This window comes from Rhinopithecus bieti, unplaced genomic scaffold, assembly GCF_001698545.2.
Source record: "Rhinopithecus bieti isolate Rb0 unplaced genomic scaffold, ASM169854v2 scaffold_788, whole genome shotgun sequence".
In the NCBI taxonomy this organism is placed as follows: Eukaryota; Metazoa; Chordata; class Mammalia; order Primates; family Cercopithecidae; genus Rhinopithecus; species Rhinopithecus bieti.
The window spans coordinates 2,934,598-2,950,913 of record NW_016803416.1 but is presented as its reverse complement, the minus strand read 5'-3'; the positions used below and the strand labels follow the sequence as shown (position 1 = coordinate 2,950,913).

At 41.0% G+C, this 16,316-nt stretch overlaps 1 protein-coding gene across 1 annotated transcript in view; it reads right to left on the bottom strand.

Annotated features, from left to right (window-relative positions):
* Nucleotides 1-16,307, bottom strand: part of MAL2 (mal, T cell differentiation protein 2) — a 32,683-nt gene extending 16,376 nt beyond the window's left edge. The window contains exons 1-2 of the mRNA XM_017882828.1: nucleotides 16,108-16,307; nucleotides 2,566-2,736 (exon numbers count right to left, since the gene is read on the bottom strand). Of these exons, the coding sequence (XP_017738317.1) occupies nucleotides 2,566-2,736; nucleotides 16,108-16,239 (303 nt within the window). The 5' untranslated portion in view covers nucleotides 16,240-16,307. The remainder of the gene's footprint in view (nucleotides 1-2,565; nucleotides 2,737-16,107) is intronic.
* Nucleotides 16,308-16,316: the final 9 nt, after the last annotated feature.

The following is a 16,316-nucleotide window of genomic DNA, read 5'->3' as shown; positions in this document are numbered from 1 at the left end:
AAAAAAAAAAAAAAACAGAAAAGCTATTTCAAAATCAAAATCTCCTTATTTTCCCGGAGTAGAATGAGGCAAGTATTTATATTTGTTATTAGATACTATATTTTTTATATCTGTTATTAGATACTATATTTTTATTTCACTATGTATATCAAAGCTAGAAAGTTCTGAAAAAACTGCTGAAGCTATCATGAATGTAAATTTAATTTCTTAATAAAACCCAGAAGACATAGCAAACTCAATATCCTACAACAAATACATCTAGAAAATAAGTTCTTTATCAAAATGCATTCTTGCTTCCTTCAAGCATGGTATAAAGTGGTAATAAACTTATCACAGGGGAAAACAACTATTTTTGAGCCATTAACATCTAACAGTTCCAGAATGTAACAATTGTTACCAACTTGTGACAATTCCATTATACACATGGCTAAAAAGTTTTCCTGGGAGAGTGTACAAAATATATTACCAAACCTATCAAAAGTAAGCCATATAATAACAAATGACTAAATAAAAACACAGAAACAAAACCAAAAACGACACACACACACAAGAAGAAAAAAAGAGAAATCCTTTCTAAATAGGGAAAACATTTAATAAATTCCTTGAGGACAAGAGTTGGCTCTTAGAAAGCATGCCTACCATACAATCAACCCTGTGCCTTGCTATTACCATTTTTTGCCTCAGTTAACAGGTAACCTTTGCAGCTGACCTATGAAACAAAGATTTCCAATTTCAGCTGTCACTTTCATAGAGTAGCACAATTAAAACAACAGAAACACTTACATTTAATTTCCTGAACATCAGATATAATGCTACAAATGGGTGGGAAATGCAAACTTGGGAAAACGAATAAGTTGATAAGGACATGAATGACTGTACTCAATACCAAAGATGATATTACCATTTTACAGAGGAAGAAATTAAAATTGAGAGAGGTTAACAATTGTGCCCAAGGCCACACAGCTACTAAGCAAACCAGATCTATGCTCAAAGCCCATGCAGGACTGTAACCACTGTACCCCACTTCCTTCTTAGCTTTATACTAAGCTGTGCCATTTGCCCCAGGGCTGGCTTAAAGGCCAGCCACACTCCCTACATTTCACCGCTAATAACATTTAGGATTACAGTTCCTCTTGTGCCCTATAAATAAAACAAGAACAGATATTTTTCTCTAACATCTGCAGTAAAGCTGTGGAATAATATGCCGTTATACTTGAAAGGAATATACATAAAGCCTGACTGAAGGTCTGATGTAAGCTTCTAAACACCAAAGTGTGATTATAACCTAATGGGGGTCCTTCTTGAACTTCACTGAAGCACTGTGATCCACTGAGTCATTCTAAAACAGTCTTAGAGAATGAATGGCTGCAAGCATGGCAGACAAGTTCTATATGCTAAGCAAAAAGTTGATCTAATTTAATGGTTCATAATTTTAAAAGTTGTGTTGATTGCAAATTCAATTATTTTATTTTATTTTATATTTTATTTTGAGAGACAAGGTCTTGCTCTCTCTCCTTGGCTGGAGTGCAGTGGTGCGATCATGGCTCACTGCAGCTTCGACCTTCTGGGCTCAAGTGATCCTCCTGCCTCAACTTCCTGAGTAGCTGGGACTACAGGAGTGCAACACCACGTCCAGCTATTTTTTGTAGTTTTTATAGAGACGGGGTTTCGCCATGTTTCCCAGGCTGGCCTTGAACTCCTGGTCTCAAGTGATCTTCCTGCCTCAGCTTCCCAAAGACCTGGGACTATAGGCATGAGCCACCGTACTTGGTCACAAATTCTTTTTATTCATTTTTTTTTGAGATGGAGTCCGCTCTGTCACCCAGGCTGGAGTACAGTGGCACAATCTAGGCTCGCTGCAACCTCTGCCGGGTTCAAGCAATTCTTCTGCCTCTGCCTCCTGACTAGCTGGGACTACAGGCACATGCCACCATGCCTGGCTAATTTTTGTACTTTTAGTAGAGATGGGGTGCCGCCATTTTGGCCAGGCTGGTCTCGAACTCCTGACCTTGTGATTCACCTACCTCGGCCTCCCAAAGTGCTGGGATTACAGGCATGAGCCACCACACCCGGCCACAAATTCATTTTTAAAAACTCACCAATTCTTTTTAATTTGGGACAGACATTTATTATACTTTTATTATTATTATACTTTTCTAAGTATTTATTTTCTGAAAAAAAATATTTAAATATCTGAGGCAGAAATTAATGGAAAATTTCAAGATACATGTGACAACCTTTAGATCCCAAAGGTATTTGTTCAATTGTTTGATAATTGTAATGCAATTCATTTGCTGTATGAAATGAAACAGTTTTTGAGTAAGAGTCATCTAAGCTGTGAGAGTAAAAGAATTATTTCTCAGCTCTATCAACACAGAGATTTCACAAACTGGAGCCCTGTTGTCCATCAAGGCAGCCACACAGCACCACAGTGGTTTCTGTGGTTGGATCTCTTCTCTCCCATTAGAGACAACTGGCAGAACTGGGAGTCTGGCATTTCAGAAGAGAATAGGATCTAGGTTTCTCCCATCTTCCTGCAGTAGACTTAAAATAAAAAGCCCTTACCAGGAAGTTCCAGTTAGCATTAATTTGAGTCACCATGCCGGAGAGGAACATGCCCAGAAAGAGAAGCGAAAAGAAAAACGCCGTCACGGACACAAACATGACCCATCCTTGTAGCAGAGGTAGAGGAACATTGGAGGAGGCAACCAAAATCCAGACGAGACCCCCGAACAGCTGAAAGAAAAAAAGACAGAGGGTGATTGGTTTGCTTAAAAGATACCTTTCATACAACAGAATTCAACATGCTTGTATTACCCTGTGTTGCATTCATTTTCCTCCCAGACCCCGGAACGTATTCCAGCAACCCCACCCCTTCGATTTTCTCCTTATCATGCAAGATGCCTTCTTTTCTCAGGTGCAAGACCAATCCTTTGGCTTGGAGAACTGATCCATCTCCACACCTGTATCTTCAAGTTGGACTCTTTTCTTCAACCCATGTACATGCCCAACATTCCCTCATCATTGACAAATACCTTCCTTTGACTTTATTGATTCTGACTACCACCTTTTCAATGAAGGTATTTTTTCAGTCAACCACACAGTAAGGGGAACATCACACACCGGGGCCTGTTGTGGGGTGGGGGGAGTGGGAAGGGATAGCATTAGGAGATACACCTAATGTAAATGACGAGTTAATGGGTGCAGCACACCAACATGGCACATGTATACATATGTAACAAACCTGCACGTTGTGCACATGTACAATAGAACATAAAGTATAAAAAAACAAAAAAATCATTGTCTACCCCAAGGCCATGAAGATACTCTGTTAGGTGTTTCTTCTAAAACCTTCATTATTTTTACTTTTCACATTTAAATCTACAACCTGTCTTATACTGATTTTTGCATTTGGTATGAGATAGGGGGTCAAGATTCAGTTTTTCTCCATATGTATATTCAATCGACCCAGTGTCATTTACTGAAATGACCATACTTTCAAGAGTCTACTGTTTTCAATCAGGAGACCATATGCTGTGGGTTTGGTTTTGTTCCATTCTGTTCCACTGGGCTATCATTATGACAAAATATTGCACTGTCTTTAGACTAATCCCCTAAGCACCTGACATTTTAAAAAATCAGTAAATAGCACCATTTAAAAACTTCATGTTCTATTTGTCACGAGAATATAAATAAAATATATATTTACTGATCTTAAAAAAAAAACCATCTTTGCTTGATCTCCACTTCCTCTCCCTGAAGTTGCTCTTCACATCACTATAAACCAGCTCCTGATCTCATTGCTTCTTAGTTTGTTAGTAAAAAATGGCTAGAATAATAGTTGCAGCTGTTGTATATGGTGGTAAACAATAAAAACTACCATCATTTATTGAGTATCTATTATGTATTGGACAGAGGAATAAGTACTTCACATATCTGTGGATCTAAGTATCAATAAATACCTATTACAGTTCAGGCTTTATGCCAGGTGCTGGGAATCAAATGGTAAACAGGTTACACTTGGTTTCTGTCACCACAGAACTCACAGTCTATTAAAGAGACAAGCAAGTGATTAAAAAGCTGCTTCATAAATGTCACAATTGGGCAAATACTGGGCACTGCAGGTCCACACAGCAAGGGCTCTAAATCCAGATTTGAAAATGCTTCCTAGAAGCAACAATTCAAAGCACAGGGCTATGGGGTAAAGCAGAGGGAGGAAAGGGAGGTTCCAGGACGGGAGCTGAGAGGAGCCCCGCACAGGTGAAGAACAAAGCTCAGCAAGACAGGAGGGTCAGGCGCTGGTGGGGAATGGAGAGAACTGCACTGGAGACTGAGCGAGGAGGTGCTGAAGCTCGGGCCAAGGAACTGAACTTCACCTAAGGGTGACGGCAAAGCCAAGATCATCTTGAGCAGAAACTAGTACGGTGAAGATGTGCCTTTAGAAATTTTTCTCTGGCTAGAATGTGAGAATGGACTGGGGAAGAAAGGGTGGACGGTGGGAGAGCACATCTCTGTGTTTCTCTAGCTCTATCAACACAGAGATTTCACAAACATGGTGTAACACAGGAGACTGTTACACCAACAGAGTGTAAGAATCAGAACACTGAGGACAGAGAGAAAGGAATAGATTAGAGTGAAATTTAGAAGTAGACATGATAATAGTTGGTAACCGATCAGATGTGAGACACGACAGAAAAAGGACAGATAAGGAAAATACTCAGATTTCTGGCATGGGCCACTAGGCTTGAGAGAACACTGCAGGAGAAATGGTGTGAAGATAATGAGTTTCATGCATCTATCACCATTGGTCTCCTCCATACTACCATGCATTCTTTGCATGGCATTCCAAGCCATTTGTGATCTGACATGTCTTTTTCATCCTTGTCTCTTGCCACTATGCTCCTCACATTTTGTATTAGGGCGAGAAAAAAAATCCACAGTTCCAAGACAAAGATCTTTCACATCAGAGTGGCCTGTTACTTGCATGCCGTAAATGTCATTCCCTCCCTATGTGTACTTGAGATTCTCCCACTCATATCTAATCTTGAGCACATCATTTACAACATTTTTCCTGAGATCCACCCCTGCTCAGATATGCCTCCCTCCTCTGGGCAACCTCCCTATTGGGCTTTGTTACATCAGTGAGATACACTGTAATTAAATCCCTTTGGCTCTCCATCTGCACTACCAGGCCTTCTTGGCAGCATACTGCTTTATATGTCTCTGCATCCCAAGTCATTTATTAATCTACACAGTAATCCTTTTCTAACCATCAGTCAGCTACTATGCTAGATTTGGCAGCACAAAACCTTAGGCTACATACCTGCCCTGAAGACAACTCAAGCGACAATCAATCTCTCTCTCTCTCTCACACACACACACACACACCCAGAGAGAGTGAGAGATAGAGCACGCTCTCAATTATTTGCTTAGTAAACAAGTTAGTGCTCATATGAGAACCGTTTGAGCTCCAAATATTAAAAATCAATCCTCATCTGTACATTGCATTTAAGTATCTAGATATCCAAATTACTCCACAAGTCACTGAAAGTTAAAACACAAGTTTTTAATTATATAATCATATAATTTGTTACTACTTTGAAGAAACATTTTTGAAAGCATAAATGATCACTTGAGCAATGATAAATCACCAGTCTAAAAAAATGTATAGTTGTGGTGTACCTCGAATCCTAATGTCAAATCAAAAGTTAACAATTGATGCAGAAAGTGTTATGAAATAAATCTAATGAATATCAATGCATCTTAAAAATTTAACCACCACCTTATCAGTGCCTATAAAAGAAACAAACTTGTTCCTGATAAAATATTATTTACCTTTACATACTATTGAACAAATAACTGAAGGTGATAAGAATGTCTTTAGTGGATCAATCTTTCCTTTTTTTCCACTTTCTTCTTTCTGGTAGCCTTTTCTTACTCTCCCACAAAGAATAATCTACATAACTTTAAATACAGTTTAAGAAATATACATCATTGTTAAATATCTCTTCGGAGTTATTTCCTGAGAACCTATGTGCAAATACAAAGGATAATAAAAAGCAATTGGCCACTGTTTGTTAGGGACAGGCAGAGCCAAATAGATAAACATAATAATATGAGTTAGGGATTATGATACATTCACACCTCTAAGGAGGAGGCTGTATGATCCTTTGGAATTAAACACAGCATTTACTCAACCCAGAGTGGACCTGAAACAGGCCAGCCCTGAACCTACTGCTAGGCACTGTAGAAGAACACTCAAGAAAAAACAAAAAAGGCAAGGTTCCATCTCCAGGAGCTCGAAATAAGGAAGAAACAGACACCATTAAACTGATTCAGGAGCAGATTGTAGTAGATGCTATAAAAAGAGCTCAACACAGTGTGCTCTGAGAGGCTGGGAGAGGAGAGAAGAAATATAATGGGAAGAATCTGGAAAGGTAGGCATGGGAGGCAGGCTTCAGAGTAAGCTTTCAAGACAGACCAACACTTTGACAGCAGAGGTTATACTGTAAAGCAGTATAGATTAACTGTTCTTATCGTACTCAGAATTATAGCCCTTCAAACATCTCAAAGGCTTGGAAAGGAAACTAAGTGCTGCACGAACAGGAGTCAGATTTGCCTCCTCACTTGTGGGGTATGTGCTGGATGGAAAGGGGAGAGGGAAGGAGTGTATGAATGCCCCCTCTCTCTCACTCACCTAAATACATATGATACATCCCTAGAACTGAGATTCTGTGAAATCTAGGATCGCTTTAGAAGACAGAGGATGGACCAAAGAACATAATTGAGCCCACTATGGAGGGCTACCATCCTCATTTTGAGATTGTCATACTGCTGTATGGGTCACTCTGGCCTTGACATAGTTATTATTCCCTACTTTGTGATTTCCTTTTGACAAAAGCTACTTTTCTTCTTGAGCTTCCCAACTTGGTTCCAATTTAAAAAACTGAACTTAAAAACTTGACATGACCAACGTTCAGTATATTCACTTCATCTAATTCTGGGCATTAGTGAGCTTAGAGTGTTTGCAAACCAATGTAATTATCAGCATTCCTGTTTAGCAGAGATGACTCCGGAGGTGGTCATATTTTAGAGGTAAAAGCAGAACACAAAAATTGTTAAATCTGACAGAGAACAGATGATAAATACCGTAGCAACTGCAGAGTACACACTGTGAAGAAAGGTATTTGGAACTATTATATGTTTCGCCCACGTTCTCATCATCTTGGATCTGAATCCACATTCTGACCCCTTCTCTACCACTGCCTTCCACTGCTTTCTAGTGTTCTAAAAAATCCAATAATTCTGTATAAAATAGCCAAATGCACCTCAATTTGAAATTTCTTTAACAAACCAAGTCAGTGCTTATGACTTCAAACCTCAAGCTCGAACAAAAAGACTACCTTTGCTTCCAGGCAATACAAAGGTAAAAACCTCCTAGGAGTAGGTATCAGCCTTTCCCGGCGATTCGGTTGCCTTTTATCTTCTTAACCCAACTTTAGGTGTACTGGGTACATACCAGAAGTACTCAAATATATTCTGAGTTGCAGTTATTAAATTGCTACACATTCCTAAAACAACTGATCTTCTTTCTGGTTTAACATACGTTTGTTATGTGTGCTTGGCCTCTGCAGACCAGAAAGGTATGACTTGGCTGAATCCCTCCCATAAGAAAACGACAGAAGTACTTACCCGCCAATCACACTAAACTGAACCCTCAGAGTTTGATGTTAAAACATGTTTTCACTAGAAACTGTGGAATGGGAAAAATACATAGTCCCACGGGAAAACATGCTCTTGAGCAAGTAGCAACTCTTGCAATCCTGGGTGCATGAATTACAGACTTAACTCATCTCCTATTTGGACGGTCTTACGTTCCCAAAGGATTCCTTTTGCAAATGCTCTTTTTCTTTTCAAATGTCACTTATTTCCTAATTATCTGCTTTTAAACATACCCTCTGACAGCTAAACATTTTTTCAAACCAATGTGACACCTCTATCTTAGTATACCCACAAAGTAAACAGGTTAATTTCTACTGTAACCTATTTTCAATTAATGTTTGGAATGAGAAGAGGAAAAGGTAAGTGAATTTGAAAGGATAAAGACTGGCTAAACTATCCTCTAAGGGAAAACATTATTTAGAATTTTCCCTATTAAGCTCCCTCCTTCTAATTATATTACCTATATGTTGGATATTTCATTATTCTACTGCAGTGAGAATGAACAACCAGCAAACGTAGAGTAAAAGCAAAAAAAATTTGTCTTTCAGTCTGACTTGTAGAGTTAGAGTAAGAGGTTGAAGTTAATGATGGTAGCAGAAATATTACTTAACATTTACTGAGCTCTTATGCTATAAGCACTGTTATAAGGGTTTTATTTGTGCCAATTTAATCCTCACAAACCTTGAGAGAATATTATTCTTCCTACTTCATAGATAAGTTAATTGAGGTACAAATCCATTAATAACTTGTCCCTAGTTATATAGTTAATAAGTGTTAGACCTGAAATTTCAACTTGGCAATTGGCTTCTAGAACTTATGATTCTAACATCCTGGTATTCTGCCCCTCTCATGGTTTAGTGTTCATTCTAAAGCAGGGTTTCCACCCATATTCCATATGAATCCCTAAAATCATCTAAAATAGGGTAGACAAGTACATATGCATTTTTCTGAGGATACAGTCCACATCTTTCATCAGAATCACAAAGGGGCATGTGGCTCCCCCACCCAAAAGTTCAGAACACTTTATCTACTTGTAACCCCTTCTATTTTAATGGATGTTTACTTATGGGGTGCTGCACAGGAAACATCATGGTTATAGAAGTGTTCAGTATGTACAGAAATTTACCAGCTAGAAAAAAAATTACCTACAATTAGCTCCATTTTACAGACAATTTGCATTTTGAAAGATTTCTTTAAACTAGCAACATACTTCAGCCAACAGATACAATATAATAACTGGTAGATGTATTTACAAGGCAGCCCACACAAGTGTGGATTCATTCACAGTGCGACTGTAGATCACTGGTACCACTACGAGGCATACTGCTGCCCCCTCCCCAAGCTCATCATCTCCCCTGTAATGCTGCTTTTCCTACTACCCTCTCTCTTTGCACTCCAGCCTCTGTCCCTCATCCCCTGAGCATAGAGAAATGATCACACTTGTCCATGCTTCTGCCTAACATGCTGCCAGTAAAAATTTTGCTGGATAACTAAACTCCAGTTACCATGTTTTCCAGAAAGACTTCCCTGGCCAGGTGCCATCTCTCGGTGCGTCCACGGTTACTGATGCTTGTATTCTCCACAGCAATTACAACTGCATTGAAATCATGGATCTACATGCCCGTTTCACCCACTAGACTGTGACGTCAGAGTCAGTGACATTGCCTTCAACATCTCTGTACGCTCAGAACCCAGGATGGTGCTTTCTACAGAAGGTCCTCAATCCATCCTCCTTGAAATGAATGGAAACCAATCAACGTGTGTAATGAATGGTTCCAGAAGAGAATGCTCTAGGAGTGCAGCTTGGGATGCTAGGAACACACTCCTGTCTGGAGCCCAGCTCATTCCCTGCTTCATGGTGGATGTCCAAAAATAGGCATGAAAACAAGGGAAGTGAGAACATGTACTTCTCAATTCTCAAATTATTACTGGTGACACCCACCACCTGACACCAGATCTCAGGAGGCTGAGATGGAAAGTTATGGGAAACTTTGTACCTCTTGCCAGTTGAGTTCATGACACCCAATTTTTAATCTTTTTTCAGCCCCAAATTTGCCCACATGACCTATTTCTACTGTAACTGCCACTGGAACTTTTCACCAGGGTAAATCTTGTACCTTCTCCCAGTGCCTCCTGCTCCCCTCATCAGTCCCCATCTGTCCTCTAACTATGCTGACTTCCGTCCAAACTACTTCTGGACTGGCCCTGGCATAGCCCTGCATTAGTGATGCAAGGCAGCAAGGTGTTTATTTATTTATTTAATTAGGAAAACAGAACAAATTCTGGGATGTAATGAGAAATGACATATACATAAGAGGCTTATGACCAAAATATCTTAATACTCATTGCAAAAGAAGTTCTACTTTTAGCTTTTAGCTTTACATTGGAAGGCTTTAAAAATATGTCTGGGAGTGCTGAAGAGAGTTACACTTTCTTCCTCCCCATGTGACCTAAACCTCCAATTCAGCTGCTTAAATAGCTGACACCCTAAAACGGAGAGGTCATATTCCAGGGAGAAATATGTTCTGGTTTTCTTCTTCTTTATAATAATTCCTCTTGATCTTGAAAATTCTCTTTTCATGTTTGTAGGTAACTAGTTATCACTTTTAGGTTAAAATCGTTCCTGCGTGCCAATGCCCAGATATTGGCCAGACCTGTATAAATCACTGTCTCTTTTCTTTCTTTTTACCTTCCTCCTTCTCATAGCTATTATACAAAAGTGGAGATTGTATATATGTTATCTATAAAAGGACATGGTGTCTCCAGACTATTTTCACATACTGCTCAGTTTGTACTATAGAACAAACAAGTAGCATTTGTTAAGTACTGCACGTGCATGATACTGGGTACACCAACCTGGTTCCTGTCCTTTGTCATTACAGGGTCATTTCTATTCAGCCATATCATTGCAAATACACCATGCCCACAGCTCCTACCCCCACATAAAACATTTCTATCAGGCTCTACAAAACAAATCTGTTCTCCATGACTTTTTCCTTTGGAGCTCAAGGTGAATCTTTTCAGCTACTTTGTTTAAAGTTTTCCGTATTTCAGTTCTTCACATTTTTTTTAAAAGGACTGCCAGTCAGAGCAAATGATTGTTGATAATAATCTCTGGCAGGGGCATTGGGTTGTTTTCCCTTATGAACCTTTAAAGGTTATTTATTTATTCATTTATTATTCTGGGGATATAGTTTCGCTCTTATTTCCCAGGCTGAAGGGTAATGGTGCGATCTCGGCTCACTGCAACCTCTGCCTCCCAGATTCAAGCAATTCTCCTGCCACAGCCTCCCAAGTAGCTGGGATTACAGGCATGCACCACCACGCCCGGCTAATTTTGCATAATTAGTAGAGATGGGGGTTTCACCATGTTGGTCAGGCTGGTCTGGAACTCCTGACCTCAGGTGATCCACCTGCCTCAGCCTCTCAAAGTGCTGGGGTTACAGGCATGAGCCACAGCGCCTGGCCTACAGGTTATTCTAATGTGGATGGAGATTTTTAATCCAGAGGCAAAGGAAAAAAAAATACAGTTTTAAAACCCATTTAGGAGACAACTATGTCCATGGACAGCTCCCTCCTGCACACTGCAAATAAACAATGTCCCTTCACAGTCAAAATTTATTTTCCAGGCAATAAACTCCATGCATCAGAACATATACATGTTCCTAGTCCAAAGTCAAAGCTTTCAGTTGAAAATAACCTGAAGTTCCTTCCATAGATTTATCTGCATGACTGAACCTGCCTCCCCTAAAGCCCCTCCCTCACAATCATCCTTTCATTAACATTTGTTTTTCTGGCATAATTCCTCTGAGTTACATCTTATATTTAAGTTTAGTCTAGGTATCATTTTGGGGCAAGTCAAACTTTATGTACTCAGTTGACTTCCCAAACCTCAAACCTCTCTCTCTTCTTCTCCATCCTTCTTTCATTGGTTCTATTTCAGGTTCTTTTCATCCCTTATCTAAATTATTGCAATAAGCCCCCACGTGCTCTCCCTGCCTTCAGTCTCTTTGTTTTACAACCAAACTTCATCACTCAAAGGTTTCTAAGACACAAGTTGGATCCAGTTTATCTCCGTCCTTCAGCAGCTTTCCATCAGACAATAAATCCAATGCCTTGGCCTAGCATTTCTCAGCAAACCAGAACCTGAGTCCTACCTGCCGTTTTTCCTTCTTCTGCCACTGCCCACCAAAATCTCACAACTGATGGAACTTTCTTGCCATTGTCCTTCTTGTCTCCGTGTTTGTACTTGTCCTTGTTTCTACCTGGAATTCTCTTACCCATTTTCTAATGAACCATGGCTCATTACTGAAGGCTAACCTCAAATGTCCCCGCCTCATGAAAGCTGCCTGTTCTGGCCTCTCCAGAAGTCAGGTGTACTCTATCCTGCTTTTCCACAATACTTTTTATAAACCTATATTAGCAATTCATACACAGCACTGTAATTCTTTCTTGACTTTATAGTCTACCAAACAGTAATTTCTTTTAAGGGCAGGAACTATGTTACTTACTCTATTTGCAGGGCATAAAAGAAGGCTTGATGCATAGTGTGTTCTTAATTATAAGCTGAGTAAATGAAAATTACTATGGCACACAAAACACTACAGTTAGAAGTATGTGAATAAGAATCCTAGAGTATCTCCCACAAAGATAAATGTGAATGAATAACTTGGGGAATATAAGTAGTTTCTTAAACACTAAAACTGCAATATAAAACACAATGAATTCAATGATTATCTGTATTCTTTTTCGTGATTAGTACTAGTAAAACTTCAATTTTTCTTGTGCATTTTACAAGATAAGCTCATTGGGAGCAGGGACCCTAAATACCTTGCTCAGCCCAATAGTGCAGATGCTCCAATGTTATTTTTTAAAGTAGATAGACCCATCTGGAAAATGTTTTAGCTGCAGTTCACTTCCTATACTTAATTATTTCTTCCCTGAATGGTAGTTACTTTTGTGAATACACTCTCAACTAGGTTATAGGTCTTTCTGGTGAGGAAGGGTTTAAACATCTTTGTTCCCAAAGGAGTGTCTTGCACATAGTAGGTATTCAGTAAATGCCCGATAAGTGATTTTCATAAAATATTCACTCAGAAAACTGTGAGATTTTGAAAATGAGAATTTTGAAGGTGATGTCTTCCATTCTAAGCTAAAAGGCTTAGCTTTGCAATATTAACTTAGGATTAAACTCTGTGGCAAGCACGCATTGGTAAGTATTGCTAAGGCCAAAACAAAAAGCTGACAACTAGGTACTCGGGAGTGGAACACACCTATCTCAAAAAAAAAAAAAAAAAAAAAAAAAAAAAAAAAACCAAAACATCACTATGCATGTAAGGTTATAATATTCTCCACTTAAGAAGTCAGTGCTATAATGCTTTTCCTGGTGCTGGTAGGCTGGCACTATTTATATATTTTGTAATATCTCCCCAACAAATGGCTTTTATCTGACAGGCTGTGAATAGAATACATTAAGGGGGATTGCGAATGAATTCTTTCAGCCAAGTTAAATGATTAGTGTGAGAACCGAACTCCAAGAGCATGGTGTCAATAGCGTAGTCAACTATTGACAGCCCAGTCCTCCTTTGTCAGGTACAATTTTCAAATGATAAGTTTCAGAAGGCAATGGGACAGAAATGAAGAACTCTTAAAGACAAACAGATTTGAACAGAAGATCAAAATTAAAATGGACTTTGAGGATATCCAGAAACACTGGCAGAGGTTAAAATAACGGGTCCCCAGAATGGAGATCACTTAGCATTTAGGACAGTGCCTGGGAAATTCTCACATTTACTTTACAGGTTGAGGAATTTCTTAAGAAGGAGCCATGGGAGATGGCAAATTTTAAAAGAATCAGAAATTATTAGATGGAAATTGAGACATCTAGGAGCTAAGTTGCTTCAAAAGTGTTCACTTAGCTTCTATCTGTACATCCACTCAAGATGGGTATTCTAAATGTAGGGGTAACAAGGAAGCTTTGATCTCGGCTCTCTCAAAGCATGTAAACCAATATCTCTAAACGGTCCTAAAGGATGAGAGCCAAGGAGCTTTAGTTTGACTCTAGTGTGGTCACTTGTTTCTCTAAGGTCACCAGTTTCACTGGAACATTTTGGTCATTTTTCAATGGGGTGGGGGAGATTGATATTCAAGTAAAGGAGATAAAGGGGCCTAAAAATGTAAACTTATTGAGTTGGCCATAAAAAGAGAGAAGCAAACTAATAAGCTTTTGGAAGTGATGCTGTTCTACCTAGCCAAGAGTGTGAGACATGTTTCAGGATGTAAGAAGCCAGAGGAAATGAGATAAAAGGATTAGATTGGACACTTCTGTGAGTCTGGGATCCCACCTAGGTTGGGGAGTGGTGGCAGTTTTAGCAGATAGAGAATTCACCTCTGTGAGAACAGAGCTGTCTTCTCCACAGTGTGTCCCTGCTGTATATCAGAATCTGAATATTAGAATCACCAGGGAGGCTTCAAAAAACAACTAGTGAACTCTGGCACTGCCCCAGAGATTCTGATTTAATTAGTCTGGGCTGGCAACAGTATTTTAAAAAGCTGTTCAAGTTATTAAGTACAGCAAGAATTGAGAACTAACCACGGATCTAGATTAAAAAAAGATATAATGGGGAGGGGGAGGGGGAAATTGACTAAGTCACTTTCTACTCTGTTCCCTCAGAATTAGGTCTTGTTTTCTAAAAGTCTGACATGACTAAAGGTTCTTGAGATGGTATTTGATTAGAGGGCATATGGATAAGCCTTCTTTGCATATACACACGAATATATACTTACATATACACATACAAGTATCTTTACATACACACATATATTTGAATAAGCATTAGAAAAATATAACCAGAATATCAAATTTGAAATTTCATGTATATTATTGCTTAAGAACAGGCAAAAGTACTGAAGTTTAGAAAGTATGTCAATGAACTGTCTGTAAATTCTAGTACAGGTGGAATGCAGATATGGCAAAAACTTCTCAAAGAGGTAGGCAAAAAACTGGAGCTTGCAGAACACGGAATAAAGTAGCCGAGAACCTAAGAAATCGTTCTTTGCAGATCTTCCAGTTCTAATCGTGTCTCCCTCCCACAGCAAGGCAGCCAGCCCAATGCCATCCTCTCTCCGCTCTTCCCACATGGATGCCTGCACCTCATCCCAAGCACTCAGATGTTTCTGAACCAGGCTCAAACTCAAACCAGCCTCGCAGTCAGGATCCCATTACTGATGTCATAGTCTGCAACTCACTCACGTCTCCTCTTTCAGATTCAAATCTGGGCTAAACTTAACTTAGGGTGGTGTGGCTACCTTAGCATAATAGAACAGTGCTCACAAGGTGTTCCAGCTCCACAAGCACAAAAGTGAAACCAAAGCGACCCAAATCCAGGTTATGCAAGCTCGAAGGCGAGGGTGAGGGGAGAGATGAAAATCCTAAACCGAGCACTTTTTATTTGCCATTCTCAGGGCATGATGCAACCTCTGGTTGCCCAATTTATATTTGCACATGTTCTCCTTGTCCACAAGGAGCTTCGAAAGTTTCCAACTCCATAAAATTCCGTTGAAAAAGTTCAAGAGCTACCTAAAAATGTTGCACGACAGGCAGGTGACCCCACCTTTACTTGGACCCAACAAAGTGTGCTAAAAAGGTTTGGAGTTGCGTAGGGAGGCCAGAAGTGAGAAGGTGCAAAGGCAGGCAGAGAAGAACTCGACAGCCACGTTTCCACCTTTCCCCTACCATTCTCACGCCCACTGGATTAGAAACTGCCAAGGGCATGGCACGTAACTCACCTTTCTCCTTGCCCTGCCTCCTGCCCAGCTCCTCTTTCCAATCCAAAGGGCACTAATGATGGCAAGGGTGAGTGGGGGAAAAAGCATACTCAAGTCCGCAGCCCTCTTCCACTTCCTGTTGCCTCCCGCCCCCACTTTCCACAGCGTGGCAGCCTCCAGATCACACAGTAATCGGCTACACCTTTGCAGCACCCAACAAAATGGCAGGTTAGCAACAGGCGAGGCCGAGAGCCAGGCGCTCGCCCCGGCCAAGCGCGGCCCCTGGCCATGCCCTGGGTTTCTAAAGGCGCCTCCGAGCCCCAACACCTTTCTTTCCTCCACATCCCCAATGCTCGGCCCTGCCGGGCCGCCTGCTCGCCCTCCCCAGGCCATTTCCGTCGCCCGCGGGGGAGCAGGTGCCCGCGTAACAGGTGCTGGGCTGGAGGGCCCGGGTGGCGGCGCGGGGCACAGAGAGGACCCCAGGAGGGAGCGCAGGAAAAGGCCACGTCGAAGGGAAGGAGGCCGGGGGCGGACGCAGAGGAAGACAGCCTGGGGAACAAGGATGCCGCCGCCTGTCCTCGCTCCCCGCGCGACCCTCGCTCCGGCGGCCCCACTTACAATCTCCAGGCAGACGAAGGCGCCCGAGTAGGTCCGCAGGATGTCGGGGCCGGCGGGCAGGGTGACCCGGGGCCCCGGGAAGGACACGGCGGGGTTCGGGGGCGGCGGGACTGACGCTCCGCCGGCCGACATGCTGCCGCTGCTGAGTCTCCGCGCGCCGCCTGCCGCCTGCCGCCTGCCGCCTGCCGCCTGCCGCCTCCCGCCTCCCG